Below are 19,386 nucleotides of genomic sequence, written 5' to 3'. Positions count from 1 at the left end.
GAAAAAGGAATAAGAGTGTCATGGAACATAAAAGAAAGAAGCCTGACAGTCTGTGTTGCTGAGTGTCTCCTAATATTAAGCACTCACTGTTTCTTAGGTACTGGCACAAGATACTTAAGATGGCTATTACTGGCCTTCTCTATCTGTAATGGCAAGTTTAGAAACCCACAGATGTAAATCCTGGGGATGGTCCAAGTCACTCACTCTTTCCAGCTGCTGCTGCCACAACGAAGAAACGAAGAGGGAGCTAAGTCCCGAGTCAGACTTTCCACAGATGGAACTTGGAGCACCACATGTAACCTGGCACGATTCACTACCCCCCGGCCCAGTGGAAGGCGTTCTACATGGTGTGCAAACCCGGCCTCGGATGCCCAGGTTCACAGCTGCCAACTCAGACCTACCTCCGTGGGGTGCAGTCATCGTGAGGGGGGATGATGACGACCTTGACTGTGACGGATGTTCTCAGGAGATCAATCATCTGCTCGTGGCTCAGGGTGGCCACGGCCACCTTGCAGATCTCTACCAGCCGGCTGCCCTGCCTCAGCCCCGCCTGCCAGGCGTAGCCGTAGGGCTCTACATCTGCCACGATGCCCTCATAGTTGACATGGAAGCCAAGCTGCCCTAGCCCATTCCTTCGCAGAGTCATCTCCACCGATTCACAACCTTTTGACACAAACTGGACAAGGAAACAAAAGGTATCATGGTTTAATGCCAGAGGGTGTTAAGTGGCGGACAGGGAACTGGAAAAACACCGCAGGCAGGGTTATTTCTGAATACCCTGCTGCCAGCTGAAGAGCGTCTGGTTACTTCCCCTTCACTAACCCCCATTCATTAGGCCAAAAAGAACATACTTGTTGCATCCAAAGAACTCAATGGCTTCAGTGAGCTTACAAGGAAGCCTCTAACAGAGACCTACAGGGAGCTGGCAGCCAACAGAGGCTGTATTCTGCTACTTGCTTCGCCCTTAAAAAATTCGAGGCAGCAGATGCTCGATCGAACAATTCCTCTCAACAGCTAAAGCAGACTGGCTGGGCTACCTCACCAGCCATCAAGGCAGTGGGATCAGGTCACATGCAAATGGTCTCCAACACAAAAGCACAGCAAATGTGTCTTCTCCCACTGGTTCTACTTTTCCTTCTGAAAAATGATGGAGAATGAGTGTCACGTAGACTCCGCTTGCTTCATACCATCAAGGGAGTTTTCAGAGGAGCCGACAAAACAGCACCCATTTCGTAACTTGCTTCTAAAGTCTGTTCTGAAAGCTTTAGGAAAGGGAAACTGGGTAAGTGGAAGGAAAAGACTCACCTGCAACCTTTTCACAATCTCTTTGATATCCTCACTATTAATTAAACTCTCCACCGAAACACATTCTCCTCGCTCATAGAAGACTTTGAGGCTGGCGTCAGTTGAGGTCCACCCTATCACGTCTCTGCAGGAACAGTTGAAAACCACACTCTTTGTTTCCTGCTCGATGAGAACGATGAACTCGTTGGAGACCCCTAACAGGCAGTCTATTTCCATGGCCTTGTTGTAGTCTTTGGCCCGGACAGCCCACACAATGGCTCCCATGCTGCTGAGCTCAGCTCCTGGATATGGCTTAGACTTCTCCTTCTTCTTGGAGGCCAGAGAGATGAATGGGAACTTGCCAGATGGGTCAATAGGGGTGTTGGTGACATTCTTTTCTGCCAGATCTTTCAGGTATTCCTGGCGTGTCCGAGTTGCCATGGCCCGAAACTTTTCTGATTTATGAGCAGCATTTTCTGCATTAATCACTTTGGCCAGAAGGAAGTCCCTGAACACATTTGACTTAGGGAAAGTGACCCCTTTGGGGATGGGAGGTCCAAAGGAAGGCACGTCTCTGGACCTGGTGACGGCCACACTAAGAGACAAAGCAAAGGGCAAAAAGAGGAGCGTCAGTCCTTCTTGGTCTCACAACATGAGAATAAAATAACACCTGCTCCAAGAAAAAGGCATACCTCAGGAGGAAAAGAACTATCACTGTCCCACAAGAAATAATATATATTTCTATTTAACATGAGCACACCTTTTCATTCAACCACATTTAGGATTTATAGAACATTAAATTTTTTCTAGTCTTAAAAAACCCAAAAAGCTTACAGTAAAAACTTTCCTCTCATTAATGGATGGTAAACTAACCATACTTCATGAAAAAAAAAAAAGTGTACTGTAATATTCTACCTTTAAATACCTACTGATTATTTCTAAGCAGGGGTTACTATAATCAGCATAACCTTTTAGAACAGATTTTCTAAGAACACAATTGTAGTCTCCATTTTAGATATAATGTCTATGTGCACACAGCTTATAATGAAAATATCCAAAGATGCATGACATAAAAGCAATGGATTTTTTTTTAAATTAAACAAATCACTATTTGTTGGCCTATGCAACCAGACCAAAAAGCATAATTTTAAAATAAAAATTGTAATTGCAATATTAAAATGATTATGATTTTTAAGTAATAGCAACAGTGCTTTAAAATCAAATTTTTAGACTGAGCTATTCTTTGGTCCACATTCTCTACCTTTGGTATATGATTCTGACAATTTTTCTGTGAGGAAATAGTTTCCTTTTCCTATTCCTTTAAGCAAGATTGATTTGAGAAAGCTTGCCACAGTCACTTTTCCTGCATAATATTGCTAAAACTGGGACTAAGATAAGGATCTTACGAGCATCTGTAATAACCTGTTATTTTTAATCTCAAAAAGGAAAAAAAATCATGTTTTTCCTAAAACAGTAACAACAAAAGTTAAATGGAAACAGAAAGGTTGTGTAAGTTTTCTGTCATGTTCTAAGACCACATTCTAGGACCTTAGTGAAGTTTGAGAGGGCTGGAAATGATGTTTTTAACAGACTGAATGTCCATCTTTTCAAATTATATAATTATTTTAAAAGTCAGTCCATTATGCATTGTACTAAGTATTAGGGAAGTAATACAAAATGCTTTTTCTGAATTTCCAGAATGGAAAAATCATAATCAGAGAGTGTATATATCTTTCAAATAAACTGATGAGCTCTATATCATTACTATTTTTTGTTCTGTTTTGTTTTTGGAAGGGTTTAAGATACTTAGCCTTGGTTTTCAAAAAAGGATTATTTCTCAGGAAAATAGGATACATGAATAAAAATCAGGAAACCCAGGACAAAAGTTACCTATTTTGTCTGAAGATGCTATGGAATGGCCTATTGGTTGGTTTTCACAAATTTATTAAAAAAAAAAAAAAAAAAAAAGGCTATCTAGTTGGCTTCATGACCAAGAAAGGTGGCAAGCAAAACTCCACTTTCTAACTGGAGAGGAGAATTCACAGAAGCCTAATTACACCAGTATTAGAAAGGCAATTCTTCTTGTCTATTGTGAGCTGTCTGTCTGGCTTGAATGCTGACAGCTGTATAATTTTAATTTGATCGTTTAAAAAAAAATCAAGCAAAAGATGTTAAAATCCAGATATTCCAGCTTTTCTAAAGAAGAATCCTATAAGGATCCAGAAACACCCATTTTTAAATTGGCAATTCCTTCTCTTGCTAATTTCACTTCAAATTGTTATCCTTTCTCAAGAACCAGCTGTAGTCTTCTTTCAAATGAGAGGAAAATGCTTACCAGGGGGTGCCAGTAGGAGCACCATCTATCCACTTGCCCCTTAAACACCCTGGCTTTCTACAGATCTATTTATTAACTGTTAGAACTTTAGACAAACATATATTGAAAACCCAATGATAATTAGAAGCCTCTAGAATGAGCTATGAGGGAAAGAACTGAAACCCTAACATATAATTATCAATGATTCATCAGTAGAGAGGTAAATGATACAGATGCTAAAATCAGTTTTGCATCATTAGAAATAGAACCCTTGCAGAAGATGAGGAGGATGATGCCCTGGGATGTTTTTTTCAAATGAAAGGTCTTGCTTTGGGTTAATCTAACTTCAAGGTTTTCTACAAGGTTAAAAGCTCATGGATTTAGATGCCACAGATTCCAAACTCCTGATAATAAGGCCTGCCTGCAGCTCAGAAGAAAAAATATTTTTGCCTCATAAGAAGCCTTTCTAGAACTTCAGTTTGCTATATATAGATACTTAAGATGTGTTAATTATAAATGGTTCTTGCTATTTGTAAAAGCAGATTCAGAAGGGCTCCTGCTTGGACACAGTTGTGTTAGCCTCATATGCAATATGGTATCACCTTAGAAATAATACATTCCTTACAATCATAGCCATGCCTCATGTACTCAGCAGTGCTCAGGATTGGATGTTCCACTGCAGAGAGTTATCCCACAGACAGAAGCTCAGAGGCTGAAGCAATTACAGAAAGCACTGGAAGAGAACATGGTGAATTCAGTGTTCCTCAAACTCTGCCAATAAAATCTTGAGTTTCATCTTAAAAAGTCATCTTGATTTTGCATTTTCCTGAGGAATATCGGAGTTCATTTTAACACAAAAAGATATCCTGTCCCCCAAATCTTGAGAGTACTATTTAAGACTAGGAAGATGTTCTGTTTTACTGATGGATGGCATAGCCTTGAACTTCCATTTGAATGGCTGGTAAGAAATCTTCACTTCTCCAGGAAACAGACTCTGAGAAGTAAAGTGATTTGCCCAAAGCCTGATATAGAGAGCCTGGACTGGAATCTGAACTTGCAGATGGCCAGCAGAGTGCTCTAAGATAGTACCACATTATTCCTTTTGAAGGAACATTTTTAAACTCTTGAGGGGCTTGCAAAAAGGTACGACCCGCAAGTGTCACACAGCTGAAGAGACCCCAATTAAGCTGGGCTTTGTAGCATTTGCTGGCATAGAAGACATTAGATAAAGTAGCAGATCTCGACACTGAAAGCCAATTTCAAGTTGATACATGAGACTGTTCCGGAGACATCTGAACAGAAGTCTCAATGGAAAAAAGTGAGAAGGTGATGATGTTTGAATTTCTGAACCACCATGGAAATGGCAATAAACAATTCCAACCCCAAATTTAGAGGAGGGGGCTTCAGCATCAGAATGGTAGAGGGAAATTTTCCCTTTCTCGGAGCTGGATCACACTGCCAGCTTGGAGAGCTTACTCAGAAAGCAGACCTGGGCAAAGGACAGGAAAGATCAGTGGCAGAAGAAATAAATGTGTGCCCATCATTCCCTCTCTGGGGGGCTCTGGAATTCTAATAATATTCACTCACTGATGCTCCCTGAGCACCTCCTATGTGTCGGGCACTGTGCTCATGCTGAGGATCGAGGATGAACTGTCAGAGGCTCAGCCCTCCAGAAGCTCCAAGTCTAGCAGGGCTACATACAGAAGTCGGAGTGCTCTTGTGGGAGGTGTGGAGCGCTACTGGAAACACTTTGGAAAGGCAATTTACCTAGACCTGGGAGGTCAGGGGAGCCCTCCCAAAGAAAAGCAGGAATTCATCTGCTGAAGGAGGGGCAGAGGTGTGTAAGACGAGGCATTCCTGCTTGGAGAGCAGCAGCATGTGCAGAGAAGAGGGGCAGAGCACAGTATGTTCTGGGAACTGTAAGTAGTTCCACACAGCTCCAGGGGTAGGGGTGGGGAGGAGAATTGGCAGAGGCCCCAGTGGAGGCTCAGAGTGGGAAGGCCAGACCCAAAGGACCTTATGCAGTAGACTGTACGCTAGAGTGTCTGAACCTCTCCAAAATGGCTTTGAGCAGCGGGAGTAACATATTCAGATTTTTTTCTTAAAAAAGGTCAGCTACACTGGACAATAAGGATGCTGATTAGGCCTAGAAGAGTCTTTCTAAAAGAAATGTCTACCACTTGACCCACTTGGATTTTTTCTTCCTAGCTGAAGCTTGCATATTTATTTATTTTTAATCAAGAAGAGAAGGGCATGCACATTTCATATGCACACACCACAGTCCCAGCCTACACCAGATACTTTACTTATGGGATTTTAAGTAGATGTCAAGCAACCATTCACTGCAGAAAAAGGAAATTTAAGATCTGAGAGGTTTAACAATCTGGTCTGGTTCCAAGTGCTTTCTGCACTATATCATACTACCTCCTTTCAACATTCATTATATTTTAACCTCTGAATATGAAAATCTTTCTGAGAGGAGAAACATACATTTCTACCTTTCTAAATGTAGTTACTGACCACAGTTTAACACCTGAAGACTCAGGTTATTATTATAACCACCTATTATTATACTAGTTTTAAAATTAACAGTAATTCTTCAATTTTGTCAGATAGTGAGTCAATGTTCCAATTTTCAGTTGTTGAAGAGGTCCTAAAATTTTAAGTCTTTTTATCTAAAATGGATCCAAATAAGACCCACATATTTCAATTAATCATATCTTAATTTTTTTTTTATTCTGTTAATTCTTCTCCACTTCTTTCACTTTCCCTTTTACTTCTTGCATTTATGTGTTGAGGAAATTGGGCTGTTTGTTGCGGGGTATCTGAATTTTGCTGAATACAGGCATGTTCTTCTGTCTTTTGTATTTCCTGTAAACTGGCTTCTCCAAGAAGTTTGGTTAGACTCAGGTTCAGCATGCTGGGGGAGGTAGGGAACAAGACTAATTCATAAGTGGGGTTGTGTCCTTCCATTATGAGACACGTTTGTCTCTTTTTGTGATATCTGCCTTCTCTGAAGATCAATGCCTAGATCTCCTAATTCACTGGTTGCTAAAAAATGTTGAAAAAAATTTTACACTGAGTTTTTACAGAGTGAGGCCCTGAGGTGTGAATGAAGTATATCTGGTCCTTTGCTCCCAAACTAAATGACCCCAGACTGCTATGCTTATTGATTGGCTTTGTATCATTGACGTGAAGAGTTTTTCTGCATTTCTCTTATCAGTAATCACTTATTGATGTTTTCAGCATATCCTTGCCACTGAATAGTTCCTCATCTTTTTGATTTGTTGTTTTTAATCTGCTCTATCAACCGGGACCAGACAATTAAGCTCAGTGTAATGATACCTAATAAAATGAAGAAACTGGAGGATTCTCTCATCAGGTATGGGCATAGTACAGAGTTAGTGATTAATTTCTGAGTTCTTGGCTCTGTCTACTGTTCAAAGTTAACTGACCTCTGGAATTAGTTTGAAATAGTCAGTTTTTCCTGTTACAAACTTTTCAGTATTCAGGGAAATAACACCCACTATTTCAGGACCTCTTCTTTACATCTACCACAGGGATTTTTCTCTTTGTTCACCTGCTGCATCCCAGGACCTAGAATAATGCCTAGCACATATACAATAAAGGCTGTAAAAAAACTGGCAAAAAATAAATGAACAACAATAAGCTCCAAATTTGCCTTTTTGCATACAAAAGATCTTACATGGTGACACTGGGTGTATTTCCTTAAAACTCTATTTATACCATGCTACTAGATGGCCTAGCATTCCAAGGGCCTCTGCTGCCTGGTAACCCCATCTACAACAGCAGCCTTTTCACTATACCTTCCACCTTCCTTCCTGTGTCTAAACTTCTGTATAATGCTGGCCACTCCCAGAATTATTTCTCTTTCTCCCACCGAATTTCATCCATCTGTGCTTTAAAACACGCCAAACCCCATTTTCTCAGTTAAATGTTCCCTGTAACTTCTTTAACCTGTACTGACCCTACACTTTTCTACCCGATTACAGCAAGAAGCTCCTTTGAGGAAACAACTTTTGCACTTTCCTCATTACAGGCACCAGATAGATGTCAATAAATAAATGTGAATGTTCTCAGGGGAGAAAGTTTGAAATGAGATTTTCCATGATAAAAAGTATCTGAATTACTAACTCTTTGAGGGATATAGTTAAATTACATTTAAATCGAATTTATTATAAATCAGTGCAGTTCTAAGCTTTTCTACCAAAGTACCTCTAATAAAAGAGGCCCATAAATTCATATCCCTAGTAGTTTGGGGAGTGGCTGGGGTAGGAGAAAAACTCACAGGTACGGAAACTCTTTGAAACACTTATGTTTTATCTTAAAATTGATATAAATTTTCTATTCTGCTTCATAATATATTTTTCTTTTTTTTTTAAAAGGATTTTATTTATTTATTCATGAGAGACACACAGACAGGGGCAGAGACATAGGCAGAGGGAGAAGCAGGCTCCCTACAGGGAGCCTGATGTGGGACTTGATCCAGGACCCTGGGACCATGACCTGAGCAGAAGGCAGACACTCAAATGCTGAGCCACCCAGGTGTCCCTTCTTTTTGTTTTTTTTCTAAAGATTATAGGAGAAAGAGTGTGTGCACACACATGCACCAGGGGAGGGACAGACAGAGAGGAAGAAAAAGAATCCTCAAGCTGACTTCTCGCTGAGTGTGGAGCCCAACACAGGGCTTGATCCCCGGGCCCTGAGATCATGACCTGAGCTGAAGTCAAGAGTCAGCTGCTTAAACGACTGAGCCACCTTGGCCCCCCATAATAGGTTTATTTTCACGAGAACACGAATCCCCTTTACACACTTTCCCCCATGCATTAACTACAAGAGAGTTGCCTTATCTTTTCAGGGACTTTAAACATCTCCTAACATTACCACACACCCCAGGAAACATGAGAACAATTAATACACCACAAGTTTACAAGAAGAAAAGATCACTACTTTAGTTTCTTGTGATTTGACGTTACAAATTGATACGTTCTCTTGGATTTTAAAAAAGGCCCAAATTCACAGTTTATATGTGAATTTAACTGCATGTTGGGTCTTCAAACAAGTTTGGCAACTAGGAAATCCCAGGCTAGCTCACGTGGCCTGAACTGGGGTGTTCAGTGTCCTCCCATAAAGGGTCCAACATCATATCGCATGGTGGGATTAAGAAGATGGGCTCTTCAGGCAACAGATTAAAAATAAGAGAGACAGTAGGGGTGCCTGGGTGACTCAGTTGGTTAAACATCTGCCTTTGGCTTGGGTGGTGATATCAGAGTCATGGGATCAAGCCCCATGTCAGGCTCCCTGTTGAGGAGGAAACCTGCTTCTCTCCCCAACCCACTACTCTCCCTACTTATGCTCACTCTCTTTCTCTCCCAAATAAATAAATAAGTAAGTAAATAAATAAAATAAAAGAGACTACAAAAAGCATGATTTTCAAGACTGAAGTAAGGGGTGGGGTTTAAAGAGTAAGACAGACATCAATTCCTCATCTAGCAAAGTGTTGAAGAAGGTTAAGAGATATTTCCTCCTGATTACTCTATTTAGACTTGCACTGGCCACATGTAGGCTACTGAGCACTCCAAATTATGACCAAGGGTTTTTTTTTTTTTTTTAAATGACCAAGGAATATTAAATCACATTATAATTTTAAAAGTGACAATTCAGTTATTCCAAAGCTTTGAAAAAGCATGTTTGGAACATTCTGAGCATATGAATCTACTTTGCCAGTTGCAAATTCTCTGAAATCTAAACACAGGTTATTTCCAATGAAAATCAAGCATCTTGATGAGCTCCAAGTCTAAAGCATACTCCAGATTTCAAAATCTTAGTCCCAAAATAAGTAAAATAGGTCAATAATCTTTAAAACTTAAAAATCACCTTTTGAAATAATAAGATTTGGATACAGCAGGTAAATAAAATGTATTATTGGGTCAAAAACATACTGCTAAAATTAATTTTACCTATTTCTTGTTATTTTAAAAATATGGCTATCAAAAATATAAAATATATGGCTTACATTACATTTCTGTTGAACAGCATTTTATTTAGACAGAATCTCTCTGTAAAACAAACTGTATAGCTTTCTACTCCCAAACTTCATAATGACCAATCAAAAAGGGATTAGCTTTCTATCAAAGTTGTATGAACTCCTTTGCATGAATCCAGTACAGAGGATGTTTCAATTGCTTGGGGTATTTTCTGAATGCAATAGCCATCCCTCCCAGTTAAAAGTTCTGCACTTAGTCTGTCATTTTATACCTAAATAAAGCAGCTTCCAGAGACCATATTCTAAGAGGCTGCAGATCCAGGTCTCTTTTGTTAGAGTTTCCACCTCTTAGCCTAGAGTTCTGGGATAGCTTGTGTGTCAGCAGCAAGGGCAGTACAGATCCATGCTTCACAGACCTTGTGAGGGGCTAGGCTCTAGAACCAGTGAAGGGGCCAAGTCCTGGTGGTTCCACTAAATCTGGAACCAGATTTAGTATATTACAATCTAAACTACCCAATACCAGGACACCTGGGTGGCTCAGTTAAATGTCTGCCTTCGGCTCAGGCCATGATCCTAGAGTCCTGGGATTGAGCTCCATGTTGGGCTCCTCGCTGGGCAGGGAGCCTGCTCCTCCCTCTCCCTCTACCTGCTGCTCTGCCTACTTATGTGCTCCCTCTCTCTCTGTCTCTCTGTCAAATAAATAAACTACCTGATACCAGCTAACTACAGACAAGTTATCTGTCCCCATGGCTTAAACTTCATCTTAAAATGGGGATTTTTAGAAACAGTACCAAATGTATGGGTTTTAAAAATCAAATGAGGTAGCCCAGGTAAAGTGCCTAGAATTAGTGCTAGGCTTATCAGAGGAGGCCAACATACATAGTTCTTGTAGGATGTGCAGGGAAGGTGACAGTTCGCAGTAGTCCAGAGCATCCTTTATTATTTGTTTTGTTCCCTGAACCCACTTGTTCAACTTCTGTAATTAACCCACACTGACACCCAGAATTAGACAGTTGTGGATCTCACAACAAACCAATTATCAGTCTGTGTTGGCCACTTTTTGTGTAGGTGGCTATACTAATTCAAAAGCAAATATCCAACATTAACAAAGTCCAATCTCCCAAATTTTAGGGATGGAAAGACAGGACAAAATTCTGTATTTTAAAAGGACAGATTCATATTAGAAACATCTTATTAATGCTAGAATAGCCCTACACGTCTTCGTGGTACTATGTCCATGTCAACCCAGCAATTCAGGTCCTTATCCTTGTCAACACCCAAAGGCCTCTTGCAGACAGATGCCTGAATTCTGATACTCATGAGACTAGGTGAACAAGCAACATGAAAATAATTTTACCAGAGGCTTACTAAAGAATAGAAACGTCTCAAAGATTGCAGTCAGAAATGTTAGAGTGAATCCCATCAGTCCTAAGCAAGGATTTGAGCTTTTTAAATAATAATAATTAAAACAAAACAAAACTTTTCTACTTATTATGATCATTCTTCTCTGCTCTTGCCACACCAAAAGCTAAATATAATTAGCAGTGTGAGTAATTAGTTGGTGACCAGATGGTATGGATGAAGGACACCACCTAAGGAGGAGGTGCAAATGGAAATAGCAGGTGTCTAACCAACGTGTCTGGGCAATGTCAGTGCCGTCAGGTTACGTCATTGTGTGAATTTGGCCATCTACACGCACAGTTTAAAGACAAAAATAAATAGTAATAGCTTTCCACTGACACTTCAGAAAGAATTGGATGGGGCCCTCTGTGTGACCACCGGCCAACACCCATGCAGCTACTGCTGCTGTGCCAGTACCTGTAACAGACACCGTCTGTGCAGGGGTTGTGAACCCTCACGATGACGAAAACGTGCTGGAAGTGGGATCGGATGTTTTTTGGGCTGAATGGCTGTGCTCCTGGCTCTTGGAAAACAATTGTTACAATATCATTTCCAATATGTCGCTTCCGTAGGAGCTAAAACAAAAAATAAGCAAACACCATAAATGACAACACTCTGCATTTTCCTCAATTCCCTTATGTAACTGTATTTAAAACATTCATTATTAATCAGGCCATATTAAGGTAGGCAATCTCCACAGTTGCTGTCAATATTTTAGCCTGTCTTATTTCCTCCCAGGAAGAATATAGAAATGAGTATTCTGAAATTTGCATAAAATATAGAGCCCGTTCAGGAGCAAACCAATATCTGGCATATTATGCCAAGTTCTAGCCTCTCCAAAGTCTCAGTTTCCATAACAACAGTTTTGTTCCATTTTCACATAAGAAAGAAACTTGCCATAGGGAAGATTTTTTAGAAAAGAGAATGGCTGAAGTAATTACAATGCAATTTATGTTCTGCTTTAATTCACTTCATTTAAAGAAATGTGGCTAAGGTGTTTTCGAACATGTTTGTTGTGTCACCAGCTGGGAATGCAGAAATTACTAATATTCCTTAAAGCAGGTTAAATTACAAGTTTAAATCACTTTTTTAATTACAATGAAAGCTGCTTAAGACCACCTTCTGTTTCACATTAAATGGTGTTTTGGAAAGGTGGCTTTCAAATTCAGGGAACCCAAGTCAGGCTAGGCCAAGAGGGGTTTATTAGATAGTTTAATTCAGTAGTGTGAAATAAAGTTGAACAAAATTTGTATTTCTCATATTTATTAATATAGAGCCTCTAATAAGGAGAAAAATAATGAAATATACCATTGATATCAACTCTGTTAGGCATAAGCTTACATTTATAAAACTTTTTTTCTTAATTTTCCAGCAACTTTAACTTACACAAATTACATACCAGTAAAATCAATGATCTAATATTGGCTGCCGGCTGGGAGAAACAATAGCCTTTTAGATTAGGGTTGAGAATTGGGAGTTAGAATGTTCCAGAAATGTACTTTTTAACCTTAGGAATTTCAAAGCATCCCAAATTATCTTCTAATGAGGCCATTTACTTTCATTTCTAAACATGATATATTATTGGATGTTACAGAAATAAAGGTCTGTACTGATTGCTATACAGAATATGCCCATTATTAAACATTATTAATCTACTCAAGATCTTGGACACAACAACAAAATCAATTGGTCTATGTATCATGTCATTCCTGCATAGATGATTTCATTGCCTTTTTGATGCAATGTCATTCTTTCTTCAAACATTGATTGACATGTAACACTAAGGTCTTAATAAAGGACCCAAATAGAAATAAATCCATTTACCCATCTCACATTATCTATAATGAAAGACAGTATCTATAAACAAATTCTTGCCACAGATTTTAAAAGATATGTTCTTTCTGGTTTTTTTCCCCCCCAAGCATAAAGTGATCTTTGTAGAAGAAATAAATTCCCTAGCTAGAGAACTAAAATCTCTTAATATGCAACAGTACAAATTATTTCTTCACTCTGATTTAGGACCATAAAAACACTTTTGCCTTGAGTGGGCCTCCAAATTAACTAATTTAAATAGCTGTCCATTTAAATGCCAACTTATGCTGCTCAACACCCTTCAACTCATTTAGGAGAAATAAACAAGTAATTGAATCTTGTTAACTACATATATCATACTTTCTCTGAGTAATCAGGTAGAAAGAATAATCCTTTAAAGGATCTTTTAGGGATCCCTGGGTGGCGCAGCGGTTTAGCGCCTGCCTTTGGCCCAGGGCGTGATCCTGGAGACCCGGGATCGAATCCCACATCGGGCTCCTGGTGCATGGAGCCTGCTTCTCCTTCTGCCTATGTCTCTGCCTCTCTCTCTCTCTCTGTGTGACTATCATAAAATAAATAAAAAATTAAAAAAAAAAAGGATCCTTTAAAGATCATTTGTCAATGTTCTGAAATTTTTTGTCTACTTACCAATCAGAATAAGAAAAACATATTTTTTCTTAGCATGATGTTTTCCTCTCTGGATAATCTAGAACTTGGAATTTGCATAGAAAATTGTCAACAAATTCCAGATCATAGAATTTATCTTAAATAGGTTTATTTCAGATTTGTGACTGATTCACTGCTTTGCTTCCTATTTTTGATTACTGTGGTAATCATAAGAGGCAAAATTTTGTTACCTAGATTTGTGATTTAATCAAACCTGCAGTGATGAAGTGTTAGATTAGATCAGTGTTTGGTTAAATTCTGGGAAAGAGGATGTGATTCATTCTGCAGCTGGCCTGTGTTCTGTTAGCACAACAGTTGACAATAACAAAATCTATATCCATTTTAGGGTCAGAAGTAATACTGGACCACTTGTGTTTATAACTGCTATTGAAAGGAGAAGCTGTTAGTTCTCTGGCTCTTTTAAATGTCAGTTTGGTATCATTTATTCTGAAATGTTTTTTTAAAAACAGCAACTACCACATACTTTCTAAAACAATAGTACACGTTTCTATTTTGCTCTGTAACAATCTGCCACTTTAAGTTTTCTTCATTTACTATGTCAATGACCACATTTTAGTGATAGGCATTGTGCTTTTAGATCCTCTTAAAAGAAACTCTGTGATGTACACAAAGGCAATCAACATTTTTTATGTTCTTTGCTGTCTCCAGACAAACATTAAGAAAAAACCTTTTTCTGAAAGCCCATTGACATTTATTTTGGTTTTTCTCCAAGTTAGTATACCAGAACTCCTTTGAAAACTGAAATGACACATCAGTACTTTCCTGTTTTGTACCCTAGCCTCTTGAGATGGAATTTCACCCACTCATACTTGTTCTCTGCAACCCTGCAGGGTCACCTAATCACCATGATTTCAACTTGTTCTCTTCAGATTCCATGAAAACTTCAATCCTCGTGGGTGAAAAGCAAATGATTAATTCACAAAGCCATCCAGCTGGCTGTTAACCTAGAATTTGTGTCTCTTCATTTGTTTTCAGCTCATTTGCTATTCGTTATTTCCGCAAAGTACAAAGCTTCCTGCCGCGGTGACAGGTGCAACATTAAATTCTGGTTTAAGATTTTACAAACTTGCCACTTAGGCTTCTGGGGGAAATGAACAAGGGCGAAGAAACACAGACAACACCAGGATCTCTTACCTGTTGCTTGTTGTTAGGTGTGTATGGCAGCATGGTGGAAACATGGAACATAATTTCATAGTCTTTATATGTTGTATACAGAGAATGAGTTCCAGTGGAGTCAGCTACAGTAAAAAAAAGTATATATATAATGATGAGATGACTATAAGAATAGGAAAAATAGTTCACTTAAGGAAAATATCTCAAAAAAAAAAAAGGGGGAAATGGTTTAGAATGAAAAGATGTTAGATAAGATCTAGCATTGGTGTTCTCGCCCACTTTTTGTATCTGATTTTCTTTGGTAGTCTAGTGAAGATACCTTCTCAGAATAATATTTGTAAATGTATAATATATATGTTTTCAATAGAACTCCATTATACTGTAAAATAGCAAAAATAATTTTAAAATATGATGTTAGATTTCTATAACAAGTTTTAGCAATTGATTTAATAATAACCACTATGATTTTGAAGTAGTGATGTACATAAGCAATATTTTGAAGGATCTCCAAGAAAAATACAGTATGAAAATATCTTCACTTTCTGCCTGCAATAAAATCATAGGTAGAACTTACACAACTGTAGTTGGCTGCCTACATTCAAAACTGAAGGAAGTGTTAAATTTTAATTAGGGGGTCAGTGAAAATAAATGTAAAATTATTTCCCATCTAAGTTTATACACCCCTAAATTCTGTCCACAGACATCAGAAGAAGGACATCTTTTCCAATACTTTTAAGAGAAATGTTTTGTTCTTAAGAAACAAAATTTAACAAGACTGTAACACTGAATAACAAAGATATTAGAGCAATGTCCAACAATGTTTTAAGACTGTGCTCTGCTCTCACCTTTCTTAAACAGCAACCTCTACCCACTTGATCATTAACAAACCAATTGGCCACAAACCACTGGACACCAGAGAAGGGAATTATTAAGTGTCCAAACGAAAGGGAGTACTACCTCTAGTCTTAAAGGCACTGGACTTAATAGGCTGCAAAATGACAGAAGTGCGTTCATTCTGGGTAAACTGAAGCCTCCATCAACCATACCGTTGAGGACCAGAACAGTTTCCTGCATTTTAGAGAAGCTCCAAGACAAAGCCCCTGGCATACACCATGAGGCAGTTGTTCTCAAATTTAGTATGCACAGTGGCATCTGGAGAACTGGTTTAAAGGCAGATTCCCATGCACCACCCCCAGTGGGTCTGGGGCTGGGCAGAGGAATCTATTTTAATAAACACCCCCAGGGTGACTGTAATGCAGTAGCTCCACTGCCCTTAGGCACTGCTCCAAGAATAGACCACAATGGTGGCTTGCACAAAGACTTGTAAAAATGTTCAAGGGCCTGGTGTTTCAACCTCAAGCTTCTTGGAGATCTTAATTTTTAAAGCTGACATTAGATGCAAAGGGTTAAAAGCAAGCTAAAAGTGAAATAAAGCATAGATTACACTTCAAAAATTGAAAAAATATGTACCAACATATAACTTCCCAAGGAAAAAAAAATCTTCTAAATGCTAATGACCAGCAACACAAAAACTACAAATTACTACAATAAATAATTGAACTATCTAAGACAGGTCTCAAGTATGAAGAACATATCTACTGTTAAGGACTCTTGCTATAAATAACTCTTGAACTGATTAGGACATTTTTAAAACCTTAAAGTGAACGTGTCAGCTTTGACATGTACTTACATGTGTTTCAAGTCAATTTTGAGCAAAATTAATGAACCAGAAAAGAGACTGTCATCTAGTATTCATGAATTACATTTCGCTTTCTATGTCTGTCTAATTCTAAAAGGATTCTACTGCCAGAGAGAGAAGCTGATATGGAAGACAACGCTGAAGATAATCTGTTTTTCTACTGCTGGCACATTCTCTCTTTCCTTTCTGCATGCCTCATTTACAAAATGTACACTGCTTGACCAGCCTTTTTCTGGGGACTTTTGGAAACCCCCAAGTTTTGCTGATAAACAGTTTGAATAGTTTCAGAAGTTTCCGAGATGAAAAAGGGCCAAAATAATGAAATTTTCCTTTCTGAGAAGAAAGGAATACCAAAATCCTGAAAATACTAAGTACATAAAAACAAAATTGTTAACCTTTATCGGGGAGAATGGAAAATGAGGTTTGTTATATATTCTAAAGAATACAGCATCCAATGTTGCTATTACTATATATTTTTAGTGACCCTGAAACCCTGAATCCATGAAAAATTTAATAGCATGACAATCAGGAAAATGAAAATGACAAAAGTCCTTTTCTCTCTGGCTGAAGAGAACATATGTTGAAAATTTTCTAAAGGGAAATATGCTTTAAGAAGAGAGTTATGGAAGGAAGATAATGCTCCTTCATATTTGGTGAGGAGCTTTAAAAGTCAAAAAGTAAATTCCGGCATCCTATGGGTCATCTTGATAATCATATTATTTGCTTGCAAATCATACTACCAGCAAGTGGCACACACCCACTAATAAGGTCAGCACTCTATGCTAAGTCATAGAAAGTAAAATTTCTAATATTCCGTGTAGATAAAAGGCACTGAATAATTGAGGAATGGTGACAATATTTTTCTCAGCTGCTTTGAAAAAGTGTAGATACATGATAACATCCTACATTAGGTATTTCTATTTGAAGATGGTATGAACTGGTTAATTAATGAGTTTGGAGAACAGTTTCAGATTGTGTCATAATCATCCTTGACTGCTCTTTTGGGCTCAACTCTGTTACTTTTAGGTAGTCTGAAACCTTCGTTGATAAGGTGAATGTATATAAATCTGAATGAGGAAAAGTAATCAGACTTTCATAACAACCATTTCTCAGTCACTAACAGATGTATTGGAGTTAAGAAAAGCTAGATGAAAGAAAACAAGCCTATGGAATTTGATTTCAGGAAAGTTCCTAGTTTTAAATATTTACGAACACATGAGAAAAGTAATCTCATTAACTAAACACACGCTGGCTAAATAAAGTCAACAGAATGAAGAAGGCTTAAGCTCCATTAATTAAATGTAACTCACCACTACAGAACATGTCAAATGCAAGATGAAATCAGATTGCTTGTAGGTCGCATTTTTATCCCTTTATTTAATTTGAAATATAATAATAGTCAGGTGGCTGCTGGGGACCACCCCTTGAAGACCCTCAGATGTCCCATTTATGCACCTCGCCTCAGGGTCTGGGGAATGCAGAAGTTAATGCTCAGAAACACAGCCAGGGCCCCGTACTGACATCTGGAACATCAGCACATATTCAAGAGGAGACACACTTCTGCCCTTGTGGTACTACGCACTCACTCACTAATGAAGTATTTGGGGAAATCAAGAATTTCTACCTACTCTGGCATCCACCGTGTCTACTAGTATTTTTTCAAGGTACATTCAGCCATGGCCAGGAGATGTGTTCCTTTACTTCAGTAAGGGTCAGACCAAGAAGGGTTTGTTGTCCTGCCCTTGACCATGACAGAAGAATCCACACTGTTTCAGTTCAAGGCATGTGTGAGTGTGCATGTGAATGTACACTGTGCATGGAGCCTCACATTTGAGCTTCTTAAAAATCAGTAACAGAGGGGTGAGAAAAGTTGAGACAGTGCGAGGCTGGCACTCAGGAGTTAGCCCCTACTGTTTTCTGCTAATGACTCACTTGGCAAGACATCTACAATTACCTGGATTCCCAATTTGGAAGTAAGAATATCTGAATTTGAATGACAGCAGCATCATTTGCTAAAAGACAACAGGTCATTTCACTTCTCTGCCTGTTGATATTCTTACAGCTGTGAGGATTAAGTGAAATAATGTATATGAAAGGGCTAGCCCGTAAAGAAGATGCTCAAGATGTGATTAGAATTTAGAATTTTGTGCAGTTGAGGTAAAAAGTGTAGTTTCCTTAAGTAGGAACCTTTACATATTTTAATTTCTTTGCCAAGTGCATTCCAGGAACACGCACAAGAAAAATCTTAGAACAGTTCAAAGTTAAAGAGGTGAAAAAAGAATCCTTTTCTTCATTCATTAGTGCCTACAACTCCAAATGGCCCTCTGCATATACAGAGCATTTAAGCAATGGTAGTTGTCTCCAGTTCTTTATCAAAGTTTAAATATTCCAAATAAAGGACTTATTTTCTTTATGAAAAAGCTTGTATCTCTTCTGAGACTCTGAATCTCAGAGGTACGTAACACTGCTGAAAAATGGGGAAGCAACAAGCATTCACTAATTTGCAGCAAATGAATGAAAGCAAGGCTTTTAAGGAATGCTTTACAAGGGCTTCTAAAGTCTCCTATGTTGGGTCTTGACAAATGAGCCTCATCCAGGAAATGATTTTCCAAATAATCATCCATATCCACAGCTAAACATGAAGGTGGTCTCCAGCTTTCAAACAACAAACTGCTTTGTGGTAAGTTTATTTTTGTCTTTACTGCTGTATGAGAGGATGGTAATTATCTAGAGGTCATGTCATCCAAATACGGAGACAAAGTGAGGAAGAAAAAAAATCCACCAATGAAAATGTCTTCATTATAGAACTGGTCCAACCCCTGTCACATCTGTAGCTTGTTTGCTAAAAGACCTTATTTCTGAACCAAGAAAAGAGACTTGTATGAAAAACTGGGAAAAACAAGAAATGGTTCAATAGCTCCATCAAAAATCTGAATAGAACTGTAATGCATGACAAGCAAAGCCGTTTCTTGAGATGGCTTCGGTACTTTGAGCCCAAGGGCTTGAGAAAGGGATGGACACAACCACAAGGCAGAGTTCTGGGCTTCACTGTACTTAATTGTACATTTA

General features: G+C 38.6%; 1 protein-coding gene across 20 annotated transcripts in view; it reads right to left on the bottom strand.

Annotated features, from left to right (window-relative positions):
- SIPA1L1 (signal induced proliferation associated 1 like 1) overlaps window positions 1–19,386 on the bottom strand; it is a 375,082-nt gene that overhangs the window by 79,815 nt on the left and 275,881 nt on the right. For all 20 annotated transcript variants that reach the window (XM_077909830.1, XM_077909833.1, XM_077909838.1 and 17 more), the window contains 4 exons: window positions 14,640–14,743; window positions 11,424–11,581; window positions 1,306–1,879; window positions 402–676 (listed from right to left, as the gene is read on the bottom strand). In XM_077909830.1, coding sequence (XP_077765956.1) covers window positions 402–676; window positions 1,306–1,879; window positions 11,424–11,581; window positions 14,640–14,743 — 1,111 coding nt within the window. The remainder of the gene's footprint in view (window positions 1–401; window positions 677–1,305; window positions 1,880–11,423; window positions 11,582–14,639; window positions 14,744–19,386) is intronic.

Source organism: Canis aureus, chromosome 9 (genome assembly GCF_053574225.1).
Source record: "Canis aureus isolate CA01 chromosome 9, VMU_Caureus_v.1.0, whole genome shotgun sequence".
NCBI classification, from domain to species: domain Eukaryota; kingdom Metazoa; phylum Chordata; class Mammalia; order Carnivora; family Canidae; genus Canis; species Canis aureus.
Note: the sequence above shows the minus strand (reverse complement) of the source record. Positions and strands in the feature narration are given on the sequence as shown.